Source organism: Amblyomma mixtum, chromosome 5, assembly GCF_055824585.1.
Source record: "Amblyomma mixtum isolate Tamu chromosome 5, ASM5582458v1, whole genome shotgun sequence".
NCBI lineage: Eukaryota > Metazoa > Arthropoda > Arachnida > Ixodida > Ixodidae > Amblyomma > Amblyomma mixtum.
In genome coordinates, this window is record NC_143016.1 from 148,067,444 (window position 1) to 148,094,572 (window position 27,129).

A 27,129-nucleotide genomic window follows, 5' to 3' on the forward strand; every position below is an offset into this window, starting at 1 on the left:
CTTGTTCTCTTCTACCCTGCGCGCAGCTGCGGGCCACGCAGCGTAATTGGCGTAACATAAGCCTTTTCGCTCTCTCCCCGCAGGAAATGCTATGGCATAAAATGATTTTGACTGATTGAGTCTCCTCTGAGAAGAAGACCAACTTCTTGCCATGTTGCGCTTTACGTCGCTATAGCCATTCAATACTGAAGAATTCAGCGCTGCTTCCTCCTCAATAACTTCGTTTTCATTCCTATTTCATGAGGACATCAAGGAAGTAGGAAGGAAATTCTCACATCCACAACTGAATGGCTTTATTGCGACCCCTTTAATCATAATTCACACACGTTTTCAACATTGTTTGTTAACATTGTCAGCGTGACCAGTGGAACTTCCATCCATGCAGATACAACAATATAAGTGTCTTGTGGTCGTGGCTCATGCGGTGGTTAGTTACTCTGAATCTGTCTTCTTCCTAAAGTGCGCTAAAGAGAAGACTGCTGAAATTCTCTTCATTACCGACATTTATTTGTCGTGGGGTCCGAATCAGAAGAGAGTCTTTAGGATCCACTTCATTAATGCTAAAGACACGGCGACATCGTCAGTGAATATTCGGTTCTTGGAAACACACTCCTGAAAGAAAACGGTTCAGCTTCAGTTTATTCACGTCGCAACAGTCGACAGCATCAGGAACTTTGAAAAAGAAATACAAGAGTCAAGATGATTCCAGCTGTTAGCACTAGAAGTGAAATCAAAATGCCTTAGCTCATCATACCCTGCCTTCCTAATGAGGTATGCTATGTACAAATATCTCTCTGGCCTAAAACGAAAAAGAAAGCTAGCTCAATACAGTAAAAAGCATTTCCTTCAGGTTCACAGCGCAAAAATATGGGACTGATTTCTTGCAGCGGCCACAGCCATTCACCTTCATCATCAGCCATCCACCTCAGCAGCCAGCGGAAAACCTTTTTGGTCTATACTGAGCCTGCGCTTCCTGGGAAAGCAGCGCTCCTCGTGGCGCCGGTTTGGCACTGCCTCGACGCCTTAGAAGGTTAGGCAACAGCACAGGGTAGGCCCTAGACTTCCCGTGTAATTTGAGGAGTACAGAAAGCCCATCTTTTTTTTCGGGAATTGCGTCACATTGGTCACTGGTGCTTGTTCTGTTAACGAAGTTAAGTGAAATAGTATTTTTAAGTGTTAAGTGAAATAGTATTTTAAGTGTTAAGTGAAATAGTATTTTGATTGATCAGCATACCATTCAGTAAAGAACATTCGACAACTGTCCACCTCTCGCCGCTATATCATCATTTAGCATCACGCAGACAGCCCCAAACTCCTCATGATACCAATGCGACCGTACGAGCAGGTGAATTCAGGCCTTGTTACTATTGCTGAATGTGAGTGCTCTGTCTAAGAAACCGGGCCTTACACACGAGGTACGAAGAACGGAGAATAAGATGTGCCAGCATCAGTAAAACATAAAGTGTACCTTCTTTCTTTGCATGATTGCTATTAGACTTCATTGCTTATTGCTATCTAAGCTCAGGAAGATTCCCAGATTTGCTTTGGCCATAGAGTGGCGCAGTGGCATTGCGAAGTATGGCCAGGCGCGATGAAGCCGGACGTGCTCACCGAGACTGTTCTAGGTATACTGAAGCTCGTAAAAATCATGTGTAGCACTTAATAATGCTTCGCAATATTTTTCTTTTGGAGCTGGGCAGAAATCCAAAAATTTTATTTTTCGCCGTCAGCCTATCCCGAGTCCTTCGGTGTTGCTCGATTACCAACGCCACCCAGAGTGAAGCAACCTTGTTCTACGCTACGCCGCTACCTATGCTGACTTCTACAGCCACAGAAAAAGAATGGCATGGTGAAGTGGACGAGAAAAAATATCTTACCACGGCATCGACGAACATCCCCGTAGCATTTATAACTCCGCCCTCCACAAAGTCCTGCAAGGTTTTGATAACAAAAACTCAGACTCCTCAAATACGTTCGAGAGGAAGCTAAACTATTCATTTTATTACCACATCCGCTTGCTTTGATCAGTTCTAGTATTAGCACTTTGTTAGCTGAAACCAAATGAACCTGAAAAGTATCGCAATGCTTCAATTTGACCTAAACTATTAGCGCGTAGGGCGGCTCATTGTTACGTGTGGGGATGTTATTGGGAAGTTTACTCGAAACGTATGGCCACGGCATTCGCAGGACAGGTATGATGCGACATCGATGGCTGCGTCCTTTGCCCTCCAGGTCACATATCATGAGACCATACGCTAAAGGATCCATTTGTCAGTTTTCGAGTTTGGATTCATCCGCTCTGTGACATTGTTCATTCTTATTCGGGGACGTAGTTGCGGCCTTGAAGCGTCCGTTTGAAGCGACTGGACCATTCGCTCACTGGCGACCGGACCTCGCCATTGGCTCAATATCGAACCCAATTCCTTGCCCATGCGTGCGGGGTGCAGCCAAGGGCATCGTCGGCGTGGGGACCTGCTACCTCGTGATTTTTGGGATTGGCCGCCAGCTGCTTTCGTGCGACGCTGCCATTACACTGACGTCAATCGAAATCAAAAGGAAAAATAGATATCAGTTCCAAATGGGGTCTTACAAAATGCGTCCCCTGCTTTAATGTGACGACCCTTGTAGATGGCACACTGCAAAGCAGTTCCTATTGAGTTGATTCAAATACTTCCCGTGGACGAGAGCTTGCTTGCACAACCCGGGAGATTTACATTTTAAGTTGCGTTCAGCTGACTCAAGAAATTATGACCACGACCGTTCCCGTCGTCTCCACCCACGGAACTTAAAAAAGAACGCAAGAAAGTATATCTATGCGGTCGTCACTTGAATGTTATTACGCGGAATGATACTGTACAAACCGCCAAAGTGTCTTCGTAGTACTCTGGACTGGAGATATGTGACTTTTTGCACAACATTTCCACTGTTCTGTATTAATGACCTCATGCATTTTGCATTCTTCCTGTTTTCTAACAAGGGCATTAGCCTCTGCCGAGAGATTTGCTTATCGCATGTGAACGTAAGTACGTGATACATAAACGACAGGACTACATCGAAGGTAATAAATAGCCTGCAGCGCAGCATAGCCGTACCTGAAATATCAGCACTCATAAAGTAACACTGGTAAAACCTTGATGAACTTGGCAATTTTTTGATGCAGTTTTTCTATTTCTGTGCACATTGTGGCTTAGGCGGTTGAGTAAGGAGAAGAGCTTGTGCCTATAACAGTTAATGTCTGAAGGCAGAGCGCTACTACAGAAATTATTACACCAATAATATCCAGGATAAAAAATTTAAAATGGACTATGTCTCACCGGATTCAGCTTAATCGTTAGCAGCGGCCCAATCTTGGCAATGCAGGAATAAACTGCTTCACCATAGGCGTCAACACCCTATCACGCAAAAAATGGGAAAGCAATTTAATATCACTTAGCAAAGCTTGCTTAATGTAAAGTTGCAGTGATTGTATGAGGAATACTGGTGATATGGACAACAAAAGAGTAAGCGTTCAGACAGCTTGTTAAAATTTTCCATAACAAGTATTTAAATCATTTTGATAGTTTTTCTTTCCAGTACCAATTCGTGAAAATTTGTAAGCTGAAATATTTCTTTTGCTATCGAGAATTGGAGTTGATAATGGGCTCTGATCCTAATGTTTACTAGTATTATCTAGCATGACATTTTCTGCTCCTCAAGCTCATCAAGGTACCCTGAACGGAAAACTTTGAACCTAAGAGCTGAATTCCGCGTTATTAGTTGTTTTTTTATTACTGTAAATATTCGACGCTAGAGTATTAAAATTGTGGTTTAAGCAACAGTGCCTAGATAAAAGCATTTCAGGCGCTCTCTCCAGAATGCGGCCTCTGTTGATGTGTAAGTGTGCCCGCAGTATTATTTTAACTGAGGGTAGGAGAGAGGACGTGGAGCCAAAAACAAAATGCACCTCACACACATGTACCACCAATGCGACCGTTATTAATAAAATTTGAACTGTTCCCTTTCCAAAATAGTAAAATTACCTGGAGAAAAAATGAACCTCTGCTGCAGAAAATATATCTGTTGAATGCTGAACACGGAAGGTATCGGTTGCGCGGTTACTATAAAGCACACATTCGGTGCACGCAATGGTATGGACGCCATGTTTACTTTAGGAGAGGGCAAAAAAAACACTTGTGCCACAAAAGCGAAATAGTTTAAGCAAGAACGACAAAAAGAAAATTAGCTTCTGCTCTTGGCAAGTATGGCCCGAAACAAATAACAGACAGTGCTTGTAGCGCTCGGCTGTATATTAAATCTCCTGTCAAGCGGTGGGGCTGCAACTTAATGAGTTAGTTTTGACCAATGCGGGCTAATGCTCTTTTAGTTGCACTTTAGCGTTGTTAAAAGTTGCCTGTGAGAATTTGTTTCTTGCACAGATTTTAATAGGTTTGTAGCAGGCACAGGGCGTACATATACGGCAGGAAGCGTACGATTAATTTTTACAGGATTTGATTTTATTTAGCAATAAAAAGTATAAAATAATCAGCGCCACCTCATGGATGCCCTGCTTGACTGCAGACGAGCTGTCACTAATCAGCGCTACAGAATTTTAGAAGTGGTATGAATGTCCGTCTTCAAATGTAGCAAATATTATTCGAAAGCTCAGCAATCATGCGGTAATCGCTTACCAGCCTGTCAAAGAAGCATTTTTGCGCTCTTTCTGTCTTCTGCTCCTTCGTGTGTATGTTTATTCGTGTGCGCAACGCCGTCCCAAGAAAGCATATGTAAAAGTTCTTGAAAATATACATAGCGGTTGCACAGCGACCACAGTTCATCACAGGGAAAGTGATAAAATGCGAACCAGGAAGGGTGCCCGAACAGGAGACGCATATTTCCTGTACTATTCATCGCTTTACAGCTGGTATTCAAAAAGAACAATTGGGAGGAGTTAGGAATGAAGGTTAATGAAGAATACCTCAGAATTGCTGCTGACATTGCGTTGCTAAGTAACTCAATAGCGTAATTTAAAAGCATTATCAAGGACCTACACGTCTAGGCATCACGGGTGGCCTCAAATTAACATGATAAATCTAAAAACTTGTTTAGCGCAATTCGTAAGGGACAACCGTGTGCAATAGGCAGCCAAGCATTGGAAGTGATATTGGAGTATTTATTTGAGGAAGGTAGTAAACAATGAACCCGACCACCAAAGTGAAGTAACAAGGAGAATTAGAATCGGCTCGGGTCCACTTAGCAGGCACTCAAAGATGGGAATCAGGATTTTAGCAGTATCCGTTAAATTAAAAGTACATAAGTGTAATTTAATGGTACCCACCTAAGGGGACCAAACATGAAGGCTAAAGAAAATGGGTGAACTTCACCCGAGGACAGCGCATTGAGTTATGTAAAGGAAAATCACAGGAAAAAAAGGAGGACGGCAAAACAATTAATGGAACAAACGAGAATAAATGTATCCTAAATTAAAAAAAGAAGAAAAAATGACCATGAGCCGGCTATGTGATGCGAACGCAAGATAACTGATTTTCCTTCAAACAATGAAACAGACTCCAAAGCAGGGCAAGCGTACCATCGTGAGTCGGTGTCGGAGTCAGGGGAACGGATCTGATTAGGAAGTATGCCGTTACAAGGTGGCCACAGTTGGCACAAGACGGCGTTAATTTGGAGGCTATGGAAATAGCGTTTGTCCTGCAGTGGGCAACGTTAGGCTGATTAAGATGATGTGTATAACGCGAATTTCATATACTCTAAAAGTGACACATATGCATGGAATGAAGAGTCGAATTAGGAGAGTATGAATAAATAAATAAATAAATAAAATAAAAATATTTGCACAGCTGGTATCTCTGCCAGTATTGTCTTCATCAGAAGCTTCCCACTGTCCGCAACGATTGGGTACTGAAATTGTTTGATTGCCTGGGAATAGAAGGGCTTACTGGCAGATATGAAGCCACCCGAAAAGCTGGTTCATGATAGTAGTAGTAGTACAGTGAAACGATGACAATCTGGATTCACAGTGCGCTAGAAGATGTCCAGATTAACGGAATGTCGATAAACCGCGAGACAAAATATAATCTTAGCCCGCTGAACCATATCAAGACACCTTTATTTCTTTAACAAATCTCTAATGGTTGATTGCTTCGTGCCAGACATTTGTTGGCAGTAGCTATTTCTCACACCTTCCGCCATATGAAGGAGCGCGGACAAGCCGTCGGATGAACCAACACCTAAATTCTAGGACATTCAGCGTGGCAGCAGCCCCGGCCTCCTATATGCGCTACCCGCAAAAGAGAAACAGCACACCATGCGCATAACGCAGAACCTAATGTAAAACTTACTAACACTGATGAAGGTCATACATACCTATCATGACTTTACGGGAACCAAGAAATTTTTATAGCATTTCAGTTAGCCACAAGCACGTGGATACCCGGCGCTAACGGGTTTGTCCGGCTCTCTAGCGTTCATACTGGGCAGACAGGTATTTTTCGGAGCTTAAACACAGTTTGGTAGGTCCCTTTAAGCGCTAATACTGGAGACATTGACGCCGTGCATAGCTTGAAAAGACTTATGCAGTTCCGCCATAGCGCACATACCTCAGTTACCAGACTGCGACTTACTGCATTGAGTGAACGAATTTTATTGTTTCAAGATTGGAGGTGAGCCGATAATTTCATTAGCCAGCTTGATCGATGTAGCGGTGCAGGTTGTCGTGGTTGACAAGTTGTACTGAGCCACCGAATCTAAATGGTTCGCATCCTTACTCAATATTTTTTTCATTTTTTCTCGTTTTTATTCTTTATTTACTTCCAATGTATCGAATTTATTTTGTACCTCTTCGACGAAGTTATTTTGTACCTCTGAACGTTTCTCCAGCGTGCCCTCCTTTTGTCTGCAAGCAAACACAGCCGCCGAGTAATTGAGGGCCGTCCTTTAGAATAAACCTGTAAACCCAGTGGTGTATAAAATAATTCCGGATTTTTCAGTAAAGTTCCTTGATAATAGGAAGAATGTTGGCAGGGCACCTCGCGCAAAGCAGGCAACCGAAAGAAAGGACAAAGCAGGACATTGCTGCACAATAGAAACAAGCGTCCTGTCGTATCATGTCAATTTATTTTAAAAGAGATAAGTACGGCGCCTTTACATTTCGCTTGGACACCAGCGCCACTCGTACTCTAGTGGCCAGACTTGGGAATCACTCACTCAGAGGACCAACGTGGTCGACTCTGATATCATCATCTGATCTCAGGCAACAACCTACGCATGTGAACTCCACTGCTTGTTGTAATTAACCGTAGCGCGGCCGAATTCCCCTGAACTGACAAAAATTTCACGCTATAGAATTCCAAGGAAGCGCAAGGGCGTAGGAATGATCCAGCTTACCGTTTTAACTGGTCCGGATGAACTGCAGTTTACTGTATACGTTTGGCACTAACCTTCAGCCTCGGATCGTACTTCTACGTTCACGGGCGATACAACTGCGCGAAACGCATCGCCAGAAAGACAAAGGCGAACCCGAACTGCAACAATGGTTTCTAACGGGGAAAGTTGAAATTATGAAAGGCACCATTGATGGGGTAGAAAATGCGCTTTCGTAACGATTCAGTTATTAAGCACAATTGCGCAAAGCTCTGAATCTGAGAAAGATACCTCTTCTAGCGAACTCATTATTACAATTTGTTCTAGATTTACTTTAGCCCGAAACCACTACTTAACACGTTCCCAAGCAAGAATCTTTTATGAAGCATCGGAGTAACCCGGGCAGGGTCGATTAATTCGGAAGAGCGTCGCACAAGGTGGAGCCAATGGGAGGGAGGCCTTGGCCAAACCTAGCATAGCTACAGCCCATGCAGAAATAAATAAAGTATTTCCATGGCTGAATTTCGAACCGGCAGCGGCGCGAAAAGATTAGCCTCGCTGGCCACTGCACGAGAGCACTTCCACAATGAGCCACAATGAGATCCACAATGAGCCAGTAAGGCTAACCACAAGCTTTCGCACGTCTACTAGGTTTAGTTACGTTAAAACCCTATCACTTTTTTTTAAACATTCAGGTCTCTTGGGCGCACATGCTTCACTTGGGGAGCAGTTTCTACTCTGATTGCATTGTTCCGAAAAAACTCGGTATGATAGATTTGTCAATAAAACGGAGAGTTGAGCTAGTTGGTACATGTTTCTTGGAAAAAACAGCGCTGAACGAAAGGACAACGAAAAAGAGTACAACAAAACAGCGCCGGTCCTGTTGTACTCTTTTTCGTTGTCCTTTCGTTTAGCGCTTTTTTTTTTCCAAGATAGATTTGTCAACCATCATGAGCCTTCCAAAGAGCCTTCCTCCCATTTTTTTTACTAATTAACAATATTTTCTCCGTGTTTTCTCACCTCTGAATTTATACATGTTTTCGCATCTCAGGCTATAGGCTCCCCAACTAGACTTGCAACATTCTCAAGTTCATTGAAGCTTTAAAACAAAATGATGTGGGTCGAGCTTACTGCTTACTTACCCTTGTATTCAGAATCGGCTTGTACTTGTGATAGCAGAAACGGAATACGACGCACGTTTTTATAGCACCCTTAAGAAGAAAAAAGAGAGAACTAAAAGGAGAAATCAATCCTATGAAGCTATTAGCAATAATGTTCGCGGCTACGGAGTGAGCAGTCACAATTCTTGCTCAGCGAGAAATCCTATATGCTATGGGAACGGCTGGTCACTAAAGTCCACTTCTTGCATACGAAAGGTTTTGTCTATGACAGACTGCGTGCCCAACATAGCTTCTGCAAACACTACGTCAGATGTACCTCTCTGAGCACCCCTGCCCCGGCGCTGGCGCTCTTAAGGACACATGTTCAGCGAGTAAAAAAAAGACACCTTGGTTTTCACGCATTCACGTTCACACGCGTAACCAGTTGCCCTGAAAGGCATGTCATTCAACTTTATTTGAGGCATGTGCATCATTGGCTAGAGAAAAAAAGCAGCATCACAGATGAATTAAATCTGCTCCATTCACCTAACATATATCGGTGGCAGTGCTAACAAAGAGCTAACTAGCTTCAGAAAAAGCACTTCTAGACCTTAGAATTAGGCCGACAGATTGAATAATATGCATACACAGCGTATCTGTAACTTAAACGAGTATAATAAACATAACATAATATTCTAAATCAGAAAAATATAGCTGAACACAAAAACCAATGAAACCATTGCAACGGCATTGCAATGTATGATGAAAAACGCTGCTATAAAAACGAAATTTATATCTGCTGGTAGAAAGCAAAACTATCAGAAGAAATTGGGTAGGCCAAATCGGCTGTAGTCAAAGCATAATATAGTGTTTGAAATCCGTAATTAGTGCGAGGACGTGAAGCATAGCAGAGTTCATGATGATGAGTATGATGTCTTTGTGTATGTTTACGCAGGTTGGAGTTTTATCTAAGAACAGCATTTGGCCCTCGGACAATGAATTATAGTTTGAGGCGAGGGAAACCATGAAACGAGGTAAGTTTCATTATGTTATATTTAAGTCTAAACGACCACAAGACGAAAAAATAGGCGAATTTGTTGCTTTCAACGGAGCTCTCTGCAGCACTAACAGTTTTATACTACTGGTAGCGGTAGTGTTAACCCAGATTAAGTTACAGTGCGTTAAACCGGATCCGAAAAACACCAAATACAAAACAAGCTTGTTTCTCCCAGGTAACATGTATTGCCGTTATTTAAAAATTCCGATTGTACGAGAGAGTATGTAGTCTGTAGGTACTAAATATGAGCGTCGCGCAACATGAACTCATTTAAGTGAACACCAAGGCATCTTAAGCCATTATTTGCATTTAATTAACTCGCCACGTGAGAGCATTACTCGAATTTTTAAATCCTGTTTTTGACTAAACAATATAGGTTTTCTTTTCCTTGTGTTTACCAACGGAGCACTTTTGTAAACCGTAGGTGTTTTTCAGCTAATGCTTCATTTCCTTTTGCCATTTGCGTACAGCCCAGTGAAAAATAGGCTTGAGGTCATCAGCATATAATGCACGCAACTTCTTTTTCTACATGGATGAGGTCACATACTTAATGATTATGGAAAAAAAGCATTCTTTAGCGGGAAACCTTTTATGAACGCAATTTTTATGGAACATAACATTTCACTGTAAAAATAAATAGATCCAACAATGGCAGTCTCGCATTTTTTTTAACGTTGTTGCTACCATCAAAAGTGTTCCACATTACTTTTCTAGGGCAGGTATAACTTTCAATGCTCATCGATGGAAAAAAATTAAAAGAAAGATTGTGCTATATGTCATAAGTAGCGACCATTGTCTTGAATATTTCAGTAACACTATGTTACAATTTTTTAATTTTGAAAAATTTTTACGAGAATGCTGGACATGTTTACATAAAGGGTTCTCAATTATTCAATACCGTTTAAAAAATGCTCTGAAAGATACCTCGCTGCAGTGTCCATATAGTTTTTGATTTTGCGCGAAAAGGGACATTATTTTTCTGATAAAGGGGGAAGAAAATACTAATAGGTAACTAAAATTAATTTCAGGTTTTGACGAAGTTTTTAGTTTCAGGACGCAAGGTTAAATTGCGAAATGGAAGCCTTCCAAAATCGAAGACGAGCACAGTTTTTGAAATTTCAGAATCGGCATCGTGCTGCGAGATAACAAACATAAAAAACCGCCTTTCAGATCACTTCAAGCTATCTTTTCCACGTTGCATATTCAGAAGCTGGGCTTTGCATGAATTAAATGCAGCCGAATTTTAGTCGTAATTTGAACAAAGATGATGTAGACGTGATTCCCGTCATGATACCACGTGCATCGGCGCCATTTTGTGGACATATATAACGCGCGAAAGCCGGCTTAACTAGTTGCTAAACACGCATAACCCACGCTCCAGATCTCGAAGCACGATGCTGATTCACAAATTCTGTAACCTGGATTCCCATTTCATATCGAATGTCTTCTATTTGTCAATATACCTTGTGTCCTAAAGCAAGAAATTTAATAGTCGATCATTTTATTTTAGTTAAATACTCTTGCTTTTTTTTAGCTCTCTTACACAATGTCCGCCATGCTATATAATCAATCTGCACAGTGCGCATGCATATGGATATCTTTCACGGCTTTCCAAAGAGAAATATGCACTGAATAATTTGAAACATGCCGTATATACTGAATAGTAGAAGACCTGGCAAGGTTCTCTGGGGAACTCTATGTTTAACAGGTTTGTAAAGACTGAAAACTATCAACAGTGACAGACGGCACTTGGTTACTGAGGCAACTGGAAATGAAATTAAGCATGTTATTTCTGGTACCGCGTGCTGAAAGTTTTAAGATAAGGGCACTATGATTTACAAAGGCTTCTAAAAATCCTCGAATATTTCTGAAGCGATCATTTTGTATTCGATGCTAGTGACAAAAAGTCCGTTTAGTCGCAGTAATGCCAGTTCGGTGCATGAGCAATGCCTAAATTCGAATCGTTTCACTGTAATAAGGTTTTATTCTTCAAGGAAATCATACAGACATCGAAAAATAATTCACTCTAAGCCTCTGGAAAATATCACCGAAATTTTATAGGCCTATAATTATTAGGAACATCTTTAGAACATCCATTGTGTAGAACAGCTAATTTTGCTTCTTAATTTCAAAAATTGAAATACACCGGTATCTAGAGCTAAAGTGATAAACGTAAGTAAAAACAAGACAAATAATGTATGTGACGTACATAACTGGACGCACTCTAACTCCGATTTCGTCTTCACTTTTGCTGATTTCCATACGTCTGAAAGCTGGTAGCGCTTTTCCAAACGATCTTCCACCATCTCCAAATGATATGTAAACATTTGGAAGCGATCTTTTCCAAACGATTTTTTCATCTGTGACATGTAATTAAAGAACTTATATGGCATTAAAGAAAGATGTTTCGATTTTTAGGATAGCATTTAATTTTTTACGACGTATTTTGAAGGCTAAGAAATGTTTCGAGTCACGACTGCTGGAACGCCTCCTAGAATTTGTTTTTAATTATAGCCATTTTAAGGATATGTGGTGTGACCTTTGAGCTTTTTAGCCATGTCACCGTCTTGTATAGAAAGCATTCTCTATATGTTAAAAGGTACTGTTCTAAGAACAACTCAAATGCGTTAGCGCAATTTGTATACTTCAATACTGGTCAAAAGTCGAATCATAATAGCATATCTGGCCTCACTATTTACATACTACATTTTGTTCTGTTTTTGTTTCGTGATAGAGTTCCTATGTTTCAGATAATTACTACAAATTGCCAAAACGGGAAGGTCGTCACTGAAAGAAGTCTCAACGACCCCTGCTGGTACAAGTGCAGTCAACTTGGTGACAATTAACAGGTCAAGCGTTGTTGCTGAGGAGTGGATAACAGGTGTGGGCAAAGCGATTACTACAAATTGCAAAAACTGGAAGGTGGTCACTGAGGGAAGTGTCAATGACTCCTGCTGGTACAAGTGCAGTCGACTTCCTGACAATTAACAGGTCAAGCGTTGTTGCTGAGGAGCGGATAACAGGTGTGGGCAAAGCGATTACTACAAATTGCAAAAACTGGAAGGTGGTCACTGAGGGAAGTGTCAATGACTCCTGCTGGTACAAGTGCAGTCGACTTCCTGACAATTAACAGGTCAAGCATTGTTGCTGACGAGCGGGTAGCAGGTGTGGGCAGAGTGAACGAATTTTGAAGGAAATAAGATTCTAAGGGAAGTAACATGGGAGTCAGTTGAGGAGAACTTTAGTATATTGTAAACAATGTGCGCGAACATCATCCTCATTTGTCTATATTCATCATCATCTCCCATCGTCGGCTTCTTAGCGTACGCCATTGACGCCGGTGGAAATAAATCTATCTCCGGACGTTCCCAATCCCACACGTGGTGGACGTTGCTCTTGGTCCTCATGTACCTCTCCCCAGCCACCTGGAGCTCCGTTCCAGTCGCCGTCTGGTCGGCCCACCAGCCCCGATGGAGCCCGTACACTGAAGTAGCTCACAACCATCCACCGTCCTTCCACCGGCCGCCAACGATATGATTCCTCTCGGCGCCGATTCTTCCACCGACATCGTGGGGCCCACTGGAACACCTCCCACACCGCAGCCGGCCTAGCCTGCTTGGACGGTCAGTACCCGCCACCGCGACTCTCCGGTTTTCGCGGGCTTCATGGCGACAACGTTGAAGATTGGCTGCAGCAATAGGACCACGAAAGCGCTTTCAACCGCTGAGACGCTTGCATGAAGCTTATTAATGTCTCATTATATTTGTGTGATGTAGCAAACACTTGGTTTCTCAACCATTCCCGACTGGTCCCATTTCACATCACAGATTCGCCAGATCTTTGGGATCGTTAGCTCGGACCCTGCAGTCTATAAAAAATTGGACACTCGTGTTCAGCGTCGAGGCGAGTCTTACACATTAGGGCGTACATTGAGGACCTGCTTTCTCTCTGCCGTCGTGTGAACAAGGCCATGCCTGAAGACGACCGCGCTTTCCATGTCCTGAAATGCACTGGCCCGTTGGCCTTCACTGCACTTGCTGCTCAGAACATATCATGAATCAGGGACATTCGCACACCATCTACCAGCTCCTTGACAACCAGCAGTGGAACCGGATTGAAGACCCGTGTTATTCTCGCCCATATACTAATGCAGACTTGCGCAAGCTCATTTCCTCCTTAATAGGCGAAGAACTCCAAGATGTCATATCATCTTCTGCCGCCAGTTTCCCACCTCCTGCTCCTGTGTACGGTTTGCGCGACATGATCAAGGACGAGCTGGCCTCCTTCATGTGTCCGATTAGCCAAGAGCCCCAACCTCTCGCTGCGTCCCAACGTATGCTGAGGTTGCTGCCACACCACCGTAACCCCCTGCCCTTCGGTTCTGGACCTTTGCAGCCCAACCTCACAGCTCTTTCTGCAGGAGCTCCTGCCGCTGCTTATCCTTCTGTATGGCGTCCGCGTCCACCTTGTACTGTTTGCTTTTACTGCAAAATTCCTGGCCATGTAGCCCGTGTCTGCCACCGGCGAATGCGTGACGAGTGTGCCAGTTTACAAAGCACCCCGACTCGTTGACATGAACCTCATCGACATGATCGTAACGCCCGTTCCCCGCCAACTCCTCCTGACCGAGCTTCGAACGTCCGTGTATCGCGCCGCCGCTCCCCGTCACCTTTCCGTCGCTCTTCATCGCCTCCTCACGCACCTTCTCAGGCCTTGGACCGCAGCCCGGAAAACTCACTTCCGCAGTTTCCGGAGGTAAAACTGTATCGCCACAACATCGCACAAGTCCTCCTCTGGCCCAGTCAAATGGGTTCGTACACGTTGAAGAAAACCTTGTGGAAGCATTTATTGATACTGGCGCCACCATTTGCATCATCCGCTCCGACCTGTGGTCACATTTGAAGAAAACCCACACTCCCAACTTCGGTCCGCGTTTACGTGCTAATAGTGAAGCTCCGATAGAGCCTTCTGGACAGTGTATAACTCGGATCACTATAAACGGCATCCGCCATCATGTACAACTTGCTGTGCTCTCTTCCTGTTCTCATCAACTCATTCTCAGCTGGGATTTCCATTCATCAGCGTCCGCTGTCATTACATGCGGCGACCCATCCGTCGAGCTTACTGAAACCGACATTTGTGACCTATCTGACCGAACGCCTCACATCTTCTTTGCAGCCTCTGACCATGCCATCTGTCCTGGCTGTGCCGATGTCATTTAAGTTGTTTCCGACCATATTGCAGGTGAGGTGCCATGGTCTTACCGAGCCCGCGCTTTCTGTCCCGAGGAGATTTTGTTGTTCCCTCGCTTCTTCGTTTTTCCTATGGGTTTTCTCTCCTGGCTGCCTCAAACACTAGGCCTGAGCCTCTTCTTCTTTGCCAATTCTTCTCTTCAATCGCCAGCGCTCAGCCGATTACGCTTCTCTGCCTTTACAAACCAGCACCACCAGCTTCCTGATGTGCTTCCTTCGGGGAGGCACTTTCTGCTACCATCATAACCGAGCTTACTTCAGAACAGGGTAAGCCTTGGCTGCTGTCTTGAAGAAGCACGCCTCTTCCTCTCACATACACTCTGCAGTTTTGGACCAAAGTGCCACCACCCATCGCATATACACTGAGGCTCTGGGATCGTTCATCGCGGCCCGTACCGAGTACCTACTTTCGAACGCCAGATTATCCAGGCCAATGTCTCTGACATGCTGAATCGTCCCATCATACGTCCTTTGTCCAGTCTGTGGTCCTCACTACTCGTAGAGCAGAAGGGTGGTTCAGAACGTTTCTGTGTCAATTATCGTGCTCTGAACGAGATAACTGGCAAGGATGTATACCCAATTCGTCGCACTGACAACGCTCTTGACTGCTTAATGGAGCCGAATTTTTCTCCAGCCTCGACCTACGGTCCGGTTACTGGCAAATACCTATGCATGAAGATGACAAAGAAAAGCCACTCTTTGCCACCCCGTATGGACTATCCGAATTCAACTTTATTCCTTTTGGCATGTGCAACCGTCCCGCTACGTTCGAGCGCATGATTGATACAGTTCTCCGGGTCCTCGAATATAAAACTTGCCTTTGTTACCTGCACGATATTGTCATCTTTTTGTTGAGCTTTACAGATCAACCTAAAAGCCAGGATGAAGTCTTAAGCATGCTTGCAGGAGCTGTCCTTAAGCTCAATACTTAAAAATGTCGCTTTGCCTCCAAATCCATTAAAGTGCTTGGCCACATCGCCAGCAGATATGAAATACGACCTCACTGGGATAAAATTACTGCTGCGCTCTATTTCCGCCGTCCGTCCAGTGCCAAAGAGTTTCTTAATTTTCTTGGACTGGCTTCGTACTTTCTTCGGTTAATCCGCCACTTCCCGTCTATCGCGCCGCCTCTAAACACGCTTCTCACTGCGGGAAGCAGTGAGAAGCTGGACAGCGGCCCAACAGCTCGCGTTTCTGGATGTCAAACATGCCCTCCTACAACATATTACGGTGACCCATTTCGATGAATCGGCCCCAACCAGCCTCCAAGCGGATGCCAGCCAAGATGGACTCGGCGCAGTCCTCCTGCAGGAAGACGAGCCTGGCGACCAGAGGGCTCTTCTTTATGCCAGCCGCCAGCTCTCTGACGTTCAGGCCGCCGGCATTCTTCGGAACTCGAGTGCCTCGCCGTCCTCTGGGCCATTGAGAAGTTCCGTCCCTACCAATACGGCCGACAATTTACGACCGTCACGGACAATAGCGCTCTCACTTCGCTGCAGTCCGGCAATCATTTGAATGCAAAGATTGCACGCTGGTCCCTCCAACTTCAAGAGTACATTATTAACGACCCGCCGCGGTGGTTCGGCGGTTATGGTGCTCGGCTGCTGACCCAAAAGACGCGGGTTCGATCCCCGTCGCGGCGGCTAGAATTTCTTTGGAGGAGAAATTCTAGAGGCCTGTGTACTGTGCGATGTCAGTGCACGTTAAAGAACCCCAGGTGGTCGAAATTTCCGGAGCCCTCCACTACGGCGTCTCTCATAGACTTAGTTGCTTTGGGACGTTAAAACCCATAAACCAAACCAAACATTATTAACGATAGTACATCGGCGCGGCTCTGCCCATCAATATGCTGATTTCCTCTCTCGTGACCCTTCTTCTGTGGCAGCCTTGACGGATTTGACGAGTGCGCAAACGCAAGATCCCGACATTGCTGCAATAATTCGCTCCCGCAGTTCCGCCGCCGGCCCACGCCACCGCGAACTGCGCCGGATCTATAGGGCGTAGTATGCCCTTTTATGTCATGTGAAGCGGCTCCGTGGTCGACCTCCCGTGTGGATGGCAGTGGTGCCAGAAAAGCTGCGATCGCTGGTCTTGCGCGGCTTGCGCGACGCTCCCACGGCGGGTCACCTCAGCCGCGGCAAGCCCTACGCGTGAATGTCGGAGCGCGTTTGGTGGCCTAACATGTTTAGGGACGTCAAGCAACACGTGGCATCCTGCCAGACGTCCCAGTACAAGAAGCTCTCTACACGAGTTTCTAGGCCACCTCTGTAGGCTTTTTCGCCACCGTGTTCATCTTTCGAGCTTGCTGTACTCGACCATTTTGGCTGGCTTCCAAAGACGCGCGCCGGCAATAGGTATGCGCTGGTAGCAATCGACATTTCTCCAAGTGGGCCGAAGCACTGCATGTCCCTGACACGTCGTCCGCTCATGCCATCTTCTTTGTAGAATAGCATTTCGTGCTCCTGGTACCCGTCGCTTCATCACGAACCGTGGCAGCTGCTTCATGTCGCATGAGCTTGAGCGAGCCCTTCGCTCTTTCGGCATTGCGCATGCCATTATGTTCGTTCACCATCCGGAGTGCAATGGCCAAGTTCCACACAAACCGAGACTGTCTTGCTCCTGCTGTGACTTTCGCCGTCAACACTGCGGCGCAGGAACTGCGCATGTGACCCCGTTCTCCCTCGTCTACGGTAGAACGCCCTCAATCCCCCTCGACGCACAGTTGGGACTATGCCACCGCTGCCACCAAAAATGTTACGGTGTGGGTCTGCACAAGAAGGCAGCTAAAATCCGGTTCTCGTCTCTTTACGTTTTTTACATGGTTATAAAACTTGATTACGATTGGCGTTATCTCTGTAACGTTTGCATGCCGTAGCCTGTAGAAAGAGGCCAGCTCCAATTTATCATCAGTATCTTTTTAATACTGATGACTAGCCCTTGTGCTGGCAACGCCACCCGGAATACGAGCATCGAGCCAGGGACGACTGCACTCGCCATTCCGCGCATGCCGTGGCAAATGACCCTATACGGCCAGAAACCGCTCGCTATGCACTGCACACTAAGACTGAGTATTCAACCCTGGCTATTACCACACTCTCCCCAACAGGCACGCGATATAGTTTACCAGTAGATGTTATGTGTGTGTAGTGGAATGAACGCAACAGATGTATCGAACACCTGCCGAGAGCAACCAGATAGTCCTTTTGGAAGCACAGTTTCGCACGATACCAGCGGTCGCTCTTTTTTGGCATTACGAAAAAGCTAACACCCGGCAGTGTTTTTTTTTCAGACACCTAACAAGAGAGCATTTTCATGGCACTTCACTGACCCGTCACGGTTAAACCATATGTAACCTGCAGGCTACAACTTACCCTCTGGAACATGCTGGGTGGGTACTTGTACTTGGTACTGATGGTCAAAAAGCATTTGTCCACCATATTTGCGGCTAGGGCAGCAGCTTTGGCGCTCTGTACTACACCTGCGCATAATGTGCAGTAAATGTTAGCGTGAATGCAGACAAAAGATGCTCATTTCTGGACAAGTAAATACACAACCTAAGTTTTAAAGACCGAGGAACAACGAAAGTGATCTTTCAGTACAGTCGTAAACAGCCTCGCAGTATCCAAGATGCCCCTGCAGGGTGAGTTTTCCGGACTGCACGCCGCACATGACATTTTGTGGACGCGAGCTTTACGTAGAAGAAGAAAAAATACAGAGGGTACGCGCCATTCTTGTTTCATGCCTCAGATATAGACTAGCAAAATGTTGCATCCATGCTTTGAACGATAGCTTTAAGGCGGAAGCGTCTAGATTGCAGACGTAGGCTACAGAAATAATGTCGTCAACCAAACTTGCGTCATCAGCATTATGAGCCTGCCTACGCCCACTGGAGGGCAAAGTTTTCTCCCATAATGGTGTAACGCGCTTAACTTTTTGCGGACAAAAAACGGAATGAGGACACAACACAGAACGCGTTTCCTCGTTCCGTTTGTTTGTCCGTAAAACGTTTAGCGCGTTTCACCATGATGAAAAAACTAGGCCGAAATGTCGCACTTATTCGCCGACGTCTCTCCGATTAACCCTGCCCTGTGTAAACTGAGGCCCCCGTCTCCCCGCAGACTTCTAAATCTCATTCGTCCACCTCACTTTCTGCCGCCCTGTTCTAACCTCGCCTTCTTTAGGAATGTAGTCCGTAACCCTTACCGACCGCCGGTAACCTTTCATTCGCATTACATGCTCTGCTCAAGCACATTTCTTCTTCTTGATTTTGACTGGGTTGTGATTAGCTCTCTCATCTCTTAGCGTTAGGCCTATCATTTTCCTTTCCATAGCTGGTTGCGTTGTGCTCAATTTAAGCTCAACCTTTTTTCAGCCTCCACGCTTCTGTCCCAAATCTGAATGCCGGTAAAATACAGCGGTTTTATACTGAGAGATATTGGTAAACTACCATTGGTGATCTGAGCGAACCGACTAAAAGCTCTGTACCCCATTCTTATTCTTCTACTTACTTCAACCTCGTGACCTCGTATCTGCGGTTATTTCCTGCCCTAGGTATACGTATTCTCCTGCCGTTGCCTTTCGGCACTGCTGAAGATAACTTTGGTACTCTGTATGTTATTTTTTAGACCAACTTTTCTGCTCTGCCTGTCTAAATCATTCGCCACCTTCGCTATTATCTCTTGAGTGACATCTGAAAGGACTTTCATCAGCGAATCGCACATTGCTAAGGTATACTTCATTGACTCCTATGACCAACTGTTCCCAAGGCACGCCCCTGGATATCTCCTCTAAACCTACAGTGAATAGCATTGGCAAGATCGCGTCTCCCTGCAACACCCTTCATTATTGCAGTTTTATTGCGTACTTTATGGATTACTGTATGGCTGCGCAGCCATTCTCAATATCTTTTAATACTTTTCATAAGGAATTTCTGCATCCTGATTCCATGACGCCTGCATAACTGCTGAGATTTCGACTGAGTCAAATGCTTTCGTGTAACAAACGAAGACTGTATGTAAAGGTTGGTTATATTCTCCGCATTTCTGTATCACCCGATATAAAGTAAGATTGTGTAAAGTTAAATCAGTAGGCAAGAAGCCAACTACCTCGCGCCGGGTCTAACTCGTGTAAATATGCTGCCGGTATACATTGTATACACAAATTGTCGCATGGTTTACAGCACGCTGAAAAAATACTATCTCAGATAAGCCCCCCTCCCCCCCACACACACGCACTCAAATATTAGGAAGATTATGCGTTATGCTACAAGGGAATGCGGAAAACGCAGACTGCGTTTCCGATTCTTATCACGTAAAAATTTGAATATGGCTTCGTTTACAGGATTCTCTTCTTGCGCGGACTCGCGCGTACTACGTAGGCCAGACTAGGCGGTGTTTGAACATTGGTCTCGGGGAGAACAACGACGCCTGTTCTGGAGTACGTGAGCATTTTCGTGAATGCTGAAATTTCCGGCCTATTTTCTCGTAAACACGTCTTGTTTCGGCGCCCACGACTTCACGCTAGAGAGGTGATGCAACCGAACTTTATCGCCTCGTGCGTAAATTGTCAGCAAGCTATCACTCTCGCTGTCAAAGAAATAAATAGGCAATCTACAGAGATAAAAAATTTATATCTCGCTGAAATTAATGACTCTGTCCCTGTCCCTGTGGTGCCACACCAGTATGAATTAATGACTGTTAGTTCTTGTAGTGGTCATTGTTGTATCGTTTTTATGTACCCCATTTCTTTGCAAAAAACTAATTCTGAGAACGGCGCGTGTCCTTTCTCTTCTTTCTTTTTGTACGTAAATTTTTTTCCCAGAAAACATAATGAACATTTTCTAACTCGCGCATCTTGAAGTTCTGTCATAACCTCCTACTATTTTAAAGAGTGACAGGTATATGCTCAGGGCAGTCTATGCTCCAGTTGGTCACGCAGTGGAATGTCTATTAAACAGCTCAAATGACTGAAGAATCTCTTATAATACGCTTCTGCGTATACCTCTTAGCTGAAAAAAAATTGAAACAGTTACGTGTAAGGCTTAGTTCATAAAACTTCAATTTAGATTTTTTATTGTCGTTTTCGAAGTTCTAGGTGTTGCTTGTTTAGAAGAACAGGATAATAGTGATTATTTACCCTGCAGTGGTACAATCCAAAATAACGCCTACTACCACCTCTTCAATTATATTCTTTCTACAAGTATACAGCAAAATTATCAAATGCGTCTTAAGCGTTTTCTTTCTACAGAAGTAAACAACGCGCACGCAACTCACCCGATTTTTCCTCGCATTGTTCAATGCCGACCGGAGGTTTTCGGGCACAACATAAGGCACAGTGCATAAGAAGAGCGATGGACATTGCAAAATGGAAAGCCATAACAGAGAGCTGGCAAAGTATGGCTGCACCCAGTTTCTACAGAACTGCGGACCGTTTCTCTAATACTGGGCGGCAAATATATATGTAATCTGCCGCGGGACGTGTCCGGCAAAGGCGACTGCTAAATATATTCGTGAATGGTTGCTTGATGGGCTAGCTGGATCATGGTAACTTATGCGACAGCGCGAATAACTTTAAGGAACGGACGACGACAGACTGACAGCGCTCTTTTCTGTCTCTCTTTGTCGTCTTCTCTTTAATGTTCTTCGCGCTGTCATAGAAGTTAATGTTCGTGAAACATCCCACACTTCCTGAGTAGCTGGCGTATGTCACGATACGCTGCGCACCTGTGTTTGTATTCCACATACATAGCTCGGAGCAAATGTCCATCTTAATGGGCATTATATTCTCGCCCTACGCACTTGGCACCTGATGGCACTTGACTCTTTCCCTGTACCGCGCACCGATAATGATGACTTGTCACGCTGATGGACAATCGTCGTTCTTCTGGACTGAACTTCCGCAATCCTCCTTGTGCTGTTTGTTCAGCCTTAGGCGGCCTTCTGCTATCCGCGTCTCCAACTGCATGCAGTTTACCATTCGGATGGTACACTTCCGTTATCAGTAGCTGCACGGGCTGTGCACTGGCACTGAATAGCGTCTTGCACAGCACCGTATTCATAGGCAGCGCCCCGCCGTTCAAACCCCCGAAAACGGAGTGTGGCCATGATGCATGTGCAGCAGTGCTGTTCGCTCTAGTAGGCTACAAAATGGGGCGGACATCTGAGCCAGACGTTTGGAAGTATTACTGTGCCGATGTACTTTAAGGTGACAGTCTTAAATATGCAGTAATGTGATATAAAAAAGTGATGAAGATGGGGCTGGAACATAGCTACAAATTCGAACTTTCTGTCTAATATATCGTTTGGTTCGCTCAGATAAATTATTGAGCATGCATAAGATACCGAGGAAAGCATTAAAGCTCAAATTTTTATTCCAACGTAATGTCCGATAGGAAGCTCTCAGTACACCGCTTTGTAATTTGCCGAAAACGCCATGAGCATCTTCGTTTTCCCGATGTGTCCAGCTCGTACGGCATCAAAATTCATCACTTTTCGCATGCGCCGTTAGTCTGCTTTTGCGCTTGCTTTACTCACAGACATAATTCTATTTTGACCGCTCCCATAACCTGATCAATGCGCCGCAGCAGATACCCACCAGGTAAATGCAATAAGAAAAATCTGGACAAAATACGGTGCTTGACATTAAACTTCATCCAAAGCTATATCCTTTCCATCCTAAGGAAGGCGTCCTATTTGAGACTGGAACTATTTCCTCGAAAAAAACAAAAACAAGGCATAGTCTCTACCTCTTAACGAACTCATGGCGCAGGTGCAAAAGTGAAGGCAAGTGACCCTGAACACGTTCAACCCCCCGGATATATTTGGCGATCTAGTGAACATTTCGAGAACTGCACCTCGTATTGAACACTTCCATGACGTAGTGCAAGCTTTGTTGACTTCGTTCAACATTATCGGAACAGCGTAAGCACATGGACGTGAAACGACAACACCGACAGGGCGCTGACTTGTAACTCCCACTTGCTTGAACACGCAATCATCAAAGAAAATTAGTGCTCCCACAGCGAGGTACTAGCAAGGGGGACGGCTGCGTCGAACGCATATGCAGCATTACTGGGCAGAAGCCTCCACTTGTCGAACGCGTCAGCGTTCAAAGCAGTCTCAAAGCCGGGACACTGCAAGGTGCTGCAACGCAGGGAGCACGAGCAGTGCACTGAGAAGCGTGAGCGCAATTCCCCTCATGCCAGAGAAATTACTAATGAGCACGGATACAATGGTCCACCGCTGCGCGAACTTTGTTACTGCTACGTTTATTAAGGCGAAAGCCTTTAATGCCTCATACTGTCGTTAGCAGACGCGTCGGCAGGAGTGTCTACAGACGCGTCGGCAGATTCGTCCGCCTTTCGGCGTCACTGCTTAAAAGGCTCAAGGTTCCAGCATGAATAAAGGCGCATCTAGTGAATGCATGGGCCTCATAGATAAAATAAAAGGAGTAAAGTTAAGAAAATAAAAATAAAAATAAGAAAATAAACAAAATTAAATACAAAATAAAAATAAGATCTGAAAATAAAAATAAAAAACAATAAAATTAAGAAAAGGAGCAAAAATAAATAAAAACCAAAATATGAAAATAAAAAGTAAATGAAAACAAACCGTCACCAGGAAACGCTTTCGCCTTGCAGCACTTTAGAGAGCCAAAGTGCCCCCTGAATTTTTACTACTCTTTATATCTTCGTTAATTTGGTATCAACTTTAGCGCATGGTAGTCCCTCTAGTGGTGCCTTCATCCCCTATGTCTTTACTGTCCTACTCACATAGAAATCTGAAAGAAACCTAGACTTAATGCGGTGCTAAGACGTAAGCATAAAGAATGCTGATATTAGGCTGACATGCACATTAGCTGGCCATGGCAAAGGTCATGAATGTTAAATGTCAATTTCGCAGACTTAATTTTTTACGGCAGCCTCTAGCGCCTTCTGCGCAGAGACTGTTGCGTTGCACGAGGCTTGTTATGCCCGAAGCGCCCCTCTCCTTTACCCTGGCATGTCTACTCTAATTGCCCCTCTCTCCTTCAGGCTCTTCACTCTCTTTCCACGAACGACTTACGCGTCCGAGACATCAAGCCTTGGAGGAGGGGAAATTTAGAGGAGAGGCCGTCACGTGACATTTTGTGAAGCCGGAAACAAGCTCGGCGCCATCTTGCTCCGGCGGGCTCTTCTGTTCACATTTCGCCGCCGCGCCGATTGCGCGCGCGTTTCAAAGCCAACGAAGGAGAGTGCTACCGCATGGGAACAGGCCCCCGCGCGAGTGCCGCCTGGCTGCTTGCCAGTTTAGGGTGCCCTATGCTGGTGTTCGTCAGCGGAAAAGTTAATAAAGCGGAAATACCCGTGTGAGACAGGCGGCTACTTCCAGTAACTGCTTCATACTGCGTCGTATTCGTGCTGTCTCCAACTGCTCGGCCCTGGTCACAATTAGTAGCAGCCGGGAAAAATGCTTATCTCAACTCCTGCAAGCGCGGGAAGTGAACTTCGCTTTCAATTACTGCGGTGACCCATCTTGACATGCAGTACCCGTCACCACTTATGGCTACGTTTTGTTTTCTGACGGCGGAGTTTATAAGCCTCCCTGGCAGTGGCGTAGCCAGAAATTTTGTTTGGGGTGGCCATTGTGCATTAGATAAAGCTCACTGTCTAGAACAGTGAAATATGTATTCTTTAAAATAAAAGAATGTATATTTGTATCTTAAAAATCGTGTTAACTGATACCAATGCTTCCATGTTTTTGGGTATTTACTAAGTAAACAAATATCACGCGAAGTCTACAACTACATCAGTCCGAAACCAGCAAAGCAGTGCATGCCACTGATATGAAAAACGTAAAGGCCATGAAATGAGCTAGTAGCTAAGACAAATATTTTAATGAATCTTTGTCACTCAAGCGTGCACGTGTCTGCTTTCGATTCAGCAGTGAACAATGCTGCCATGCATGGCCACACCCCACCTTAGAGTTCAACCTGCCTTTTATTGCAGCTCTTGTCGCTGAATGTTGCAATCTGCCTCCATTGCGTATGTTTTGGAAGCTGGCAGTGTCAACACTCAGTTCGTCTTCAGTGGGCATGGAAGCACGTCTTCGACGATGATGCACTCACACGTTATCGTCTTCTTTGCGCGCTTTCTGCTATCTTCAGCTACTGCAATCATGGTGCCGAAACGCCCTTCAAAGCCGGAACATTCGACTCCAGTGAAAAGAACACTGAATTGCCTGGACAAAGCTTCGCTAGTTTGCCGCATTCCGCCTACTTTTTTGCCATCTGCACTGCTAGACCAGGCCTCATCCATCGTAGTCCAGCCACAGCGACATCAACATTTCGAAAAACGGACGGCTTAAAAGCGGATGCCGAGCGGTTCGTCCGTGCTGGCTAGCTCTGACCCCAGAACGCAAGTTTTGGCGGTGGAGTGGGCTGGCAAAGTCGTCGAGGGCTATGTACTCTCTACCACTTAACGCGACCTCTTGCCAAGCTCTTTCCGGCGAATAAAATGTTTTACAATGAATCTTCAGTGGGCATGGAAGCACCTCTTCGACGATGATGCACTCACACGTTATCGTCTTCTTTGCGCAGGTTAGTCGTCCATATCTCCCTACTAAATGCTTTAAATCAGATGATCCGTTTATTATTGTGCTTCCATGCCCTGGAAAACTGGCAGCCTCATTTTGCTCGCTCTTTCTGTTAATGTGTGGTAAGGAAGAAAACCCGGGACCGAAAGAGAACGATATGACTGAATTGCTCAAAATGGCTAAAGAAACCAACGAGAGATGCATCAGGATAGAAGCAAACCAAGCTAACTTATCGCAGACTATTATCGAAATCAAGCAGGAGCAGGTCTTGCTCTCTAACACCATATCTGAAATAAATGAACGTTTAGCAAGCGTTCAGCAGCAAACCGCTTCATTAGCAACCGTACAGCTAGACATGAATGAAGCACAAGGAAACATTAACCGCCTTGAACAAGATTCCATAGGCCTCCGCTCTCGACTTGATCAAATGGAAGACCATTCTCGTCGCGATAATTTAATTTTTTTTTGGAATCAGTGACGACGAATCAGAAACACCCCAGCAGTCCGAAGAAAAACTTTTAGCTCTACTTTCTGAGGAACTTGAACTGCAGCTAACCTCAGATGCGGTAGCGCATGCTCATAGAATTGGCCGATACGATTCCGAAAAAAGCAGGCCGCTTATTGTTAAATTCACAACCAACAAGACCAAAGAGCTGGTATTTTCCAAGCGGTCCGGCCTTCAGGATAGCGATTTCAGCATGAGCGAGGACTTCTGTCCAGCTACTCGACAAGCTCGAAAGAAACTTCTTGAGTTCGCGAAATCACTCAAAACTAAGTACAAGCTACGTCACAATAAATTGCTTGCCAAAGACAAATGCTACTTTTATGACGCGCTTACCAACAACATACGCGAGATGCCACCCGCTAGCCGAACAGTTGATAACGAGGCCCCACCTACCATGGCAACACGTTCTGGCCGCACTTACTCGTCAAAATGTTAGGAATGGGTCAGGGGAAGCGGATCAGTGTCGAAAGTTTCCGTGCTTTACACGAATATTCGCAGCCTTTACAATAAAAATGACTATTTTAATGCGCTAATTAACGACTCTGAAGCAGAGATAATTGTCCTAACCGAAACTTGCCTCTCTGCGAAAATATTGCTACGGACGCTGGGAGGACGACGAAGTGGTTTTGTTACGAAGACGACGCTGAGGTGCGAGCTTGTGTGCTGTGAGTCTACTTCAAGCCGTCGGTCCCTTGCGTAGCAGATTACCTCTGCTGTTTCTATTGCTGCTTCTAGCCGCCACGTATCATTTGGTGGAGGTTGCTAAATTCGATCCCCGACCTCAAGCTGGCTCTCCGCCGTGGCCGCCGTCTCGCCACCATGTCTAACGAGTCCGAGCCATCTCCCTCTCCGTCAACACCGCCAGCGGTCGTCGTCGCCCACCACCGCGAACCGGGCACGTTCTGCGGTACCGACGACGTTGATGTGGACGACTGGCTGGCCCTTTACGAACGCGTCAGCACGCACAACAGGTGGGATCCAACGCTGATGCTCGCTAATGTCATATTTTATCTGACCGGCACCGCGAGAGTGTGGTTCGAAACCCACGAAGAGGACTTGACCTCATGGGACATCTGTAAACAGAAGCTCCGCGACCTCCTCGGAAAACCTATCGGCCGCCAACTCGCCGCCAAGAAGGCCCTCGCGTCACGCGCCCAAACTTCCTCCGAGCCCTACATAGCGTACATACAAGACGTCCTCGCCTTGTGCCGTAAAGTGGATAAAGACATGTCCGAGGCAGATCGAGTTGGCCACATACTGAAAGGCATTGCCGACGATGCCTTTAACC

At 45.2% G+C, this 27,129-nt stretch overlaps 1 protein-coding gene across 1 annotated transcript; it reads right to left on the reverse strand.

Moving 5' to 3' along the window:
• Positions 1-483: 483 nt before the first annotated feature.
• LOC149344114 (uncharacterized) lies at positions 484-21,111 on the reverse strand. Its single transcript, XM_089542548.1, has 6 exons — positions 21,038-21,111; positions 18,137-18,243; positions 8,499-8,567; positions 3,315-3,392; positions 1,878-1,931; positions 484-612 (listed from the first exon to the last, which is right to left on the reverse strand). Exons 1-6 carry the CDS (start codon positions 21,102-21,104, stop codon positions 526-528), a joined length of 462 nt encoding a protein of 153 aa, XP_089398674.1. The 5' UTR covers positions 21,105-21,111; the 3' UTR covers positions 484-525.
• Between the last annotated feature and the right edge of the window lie 6,018 nt (positions 21,112-27,129).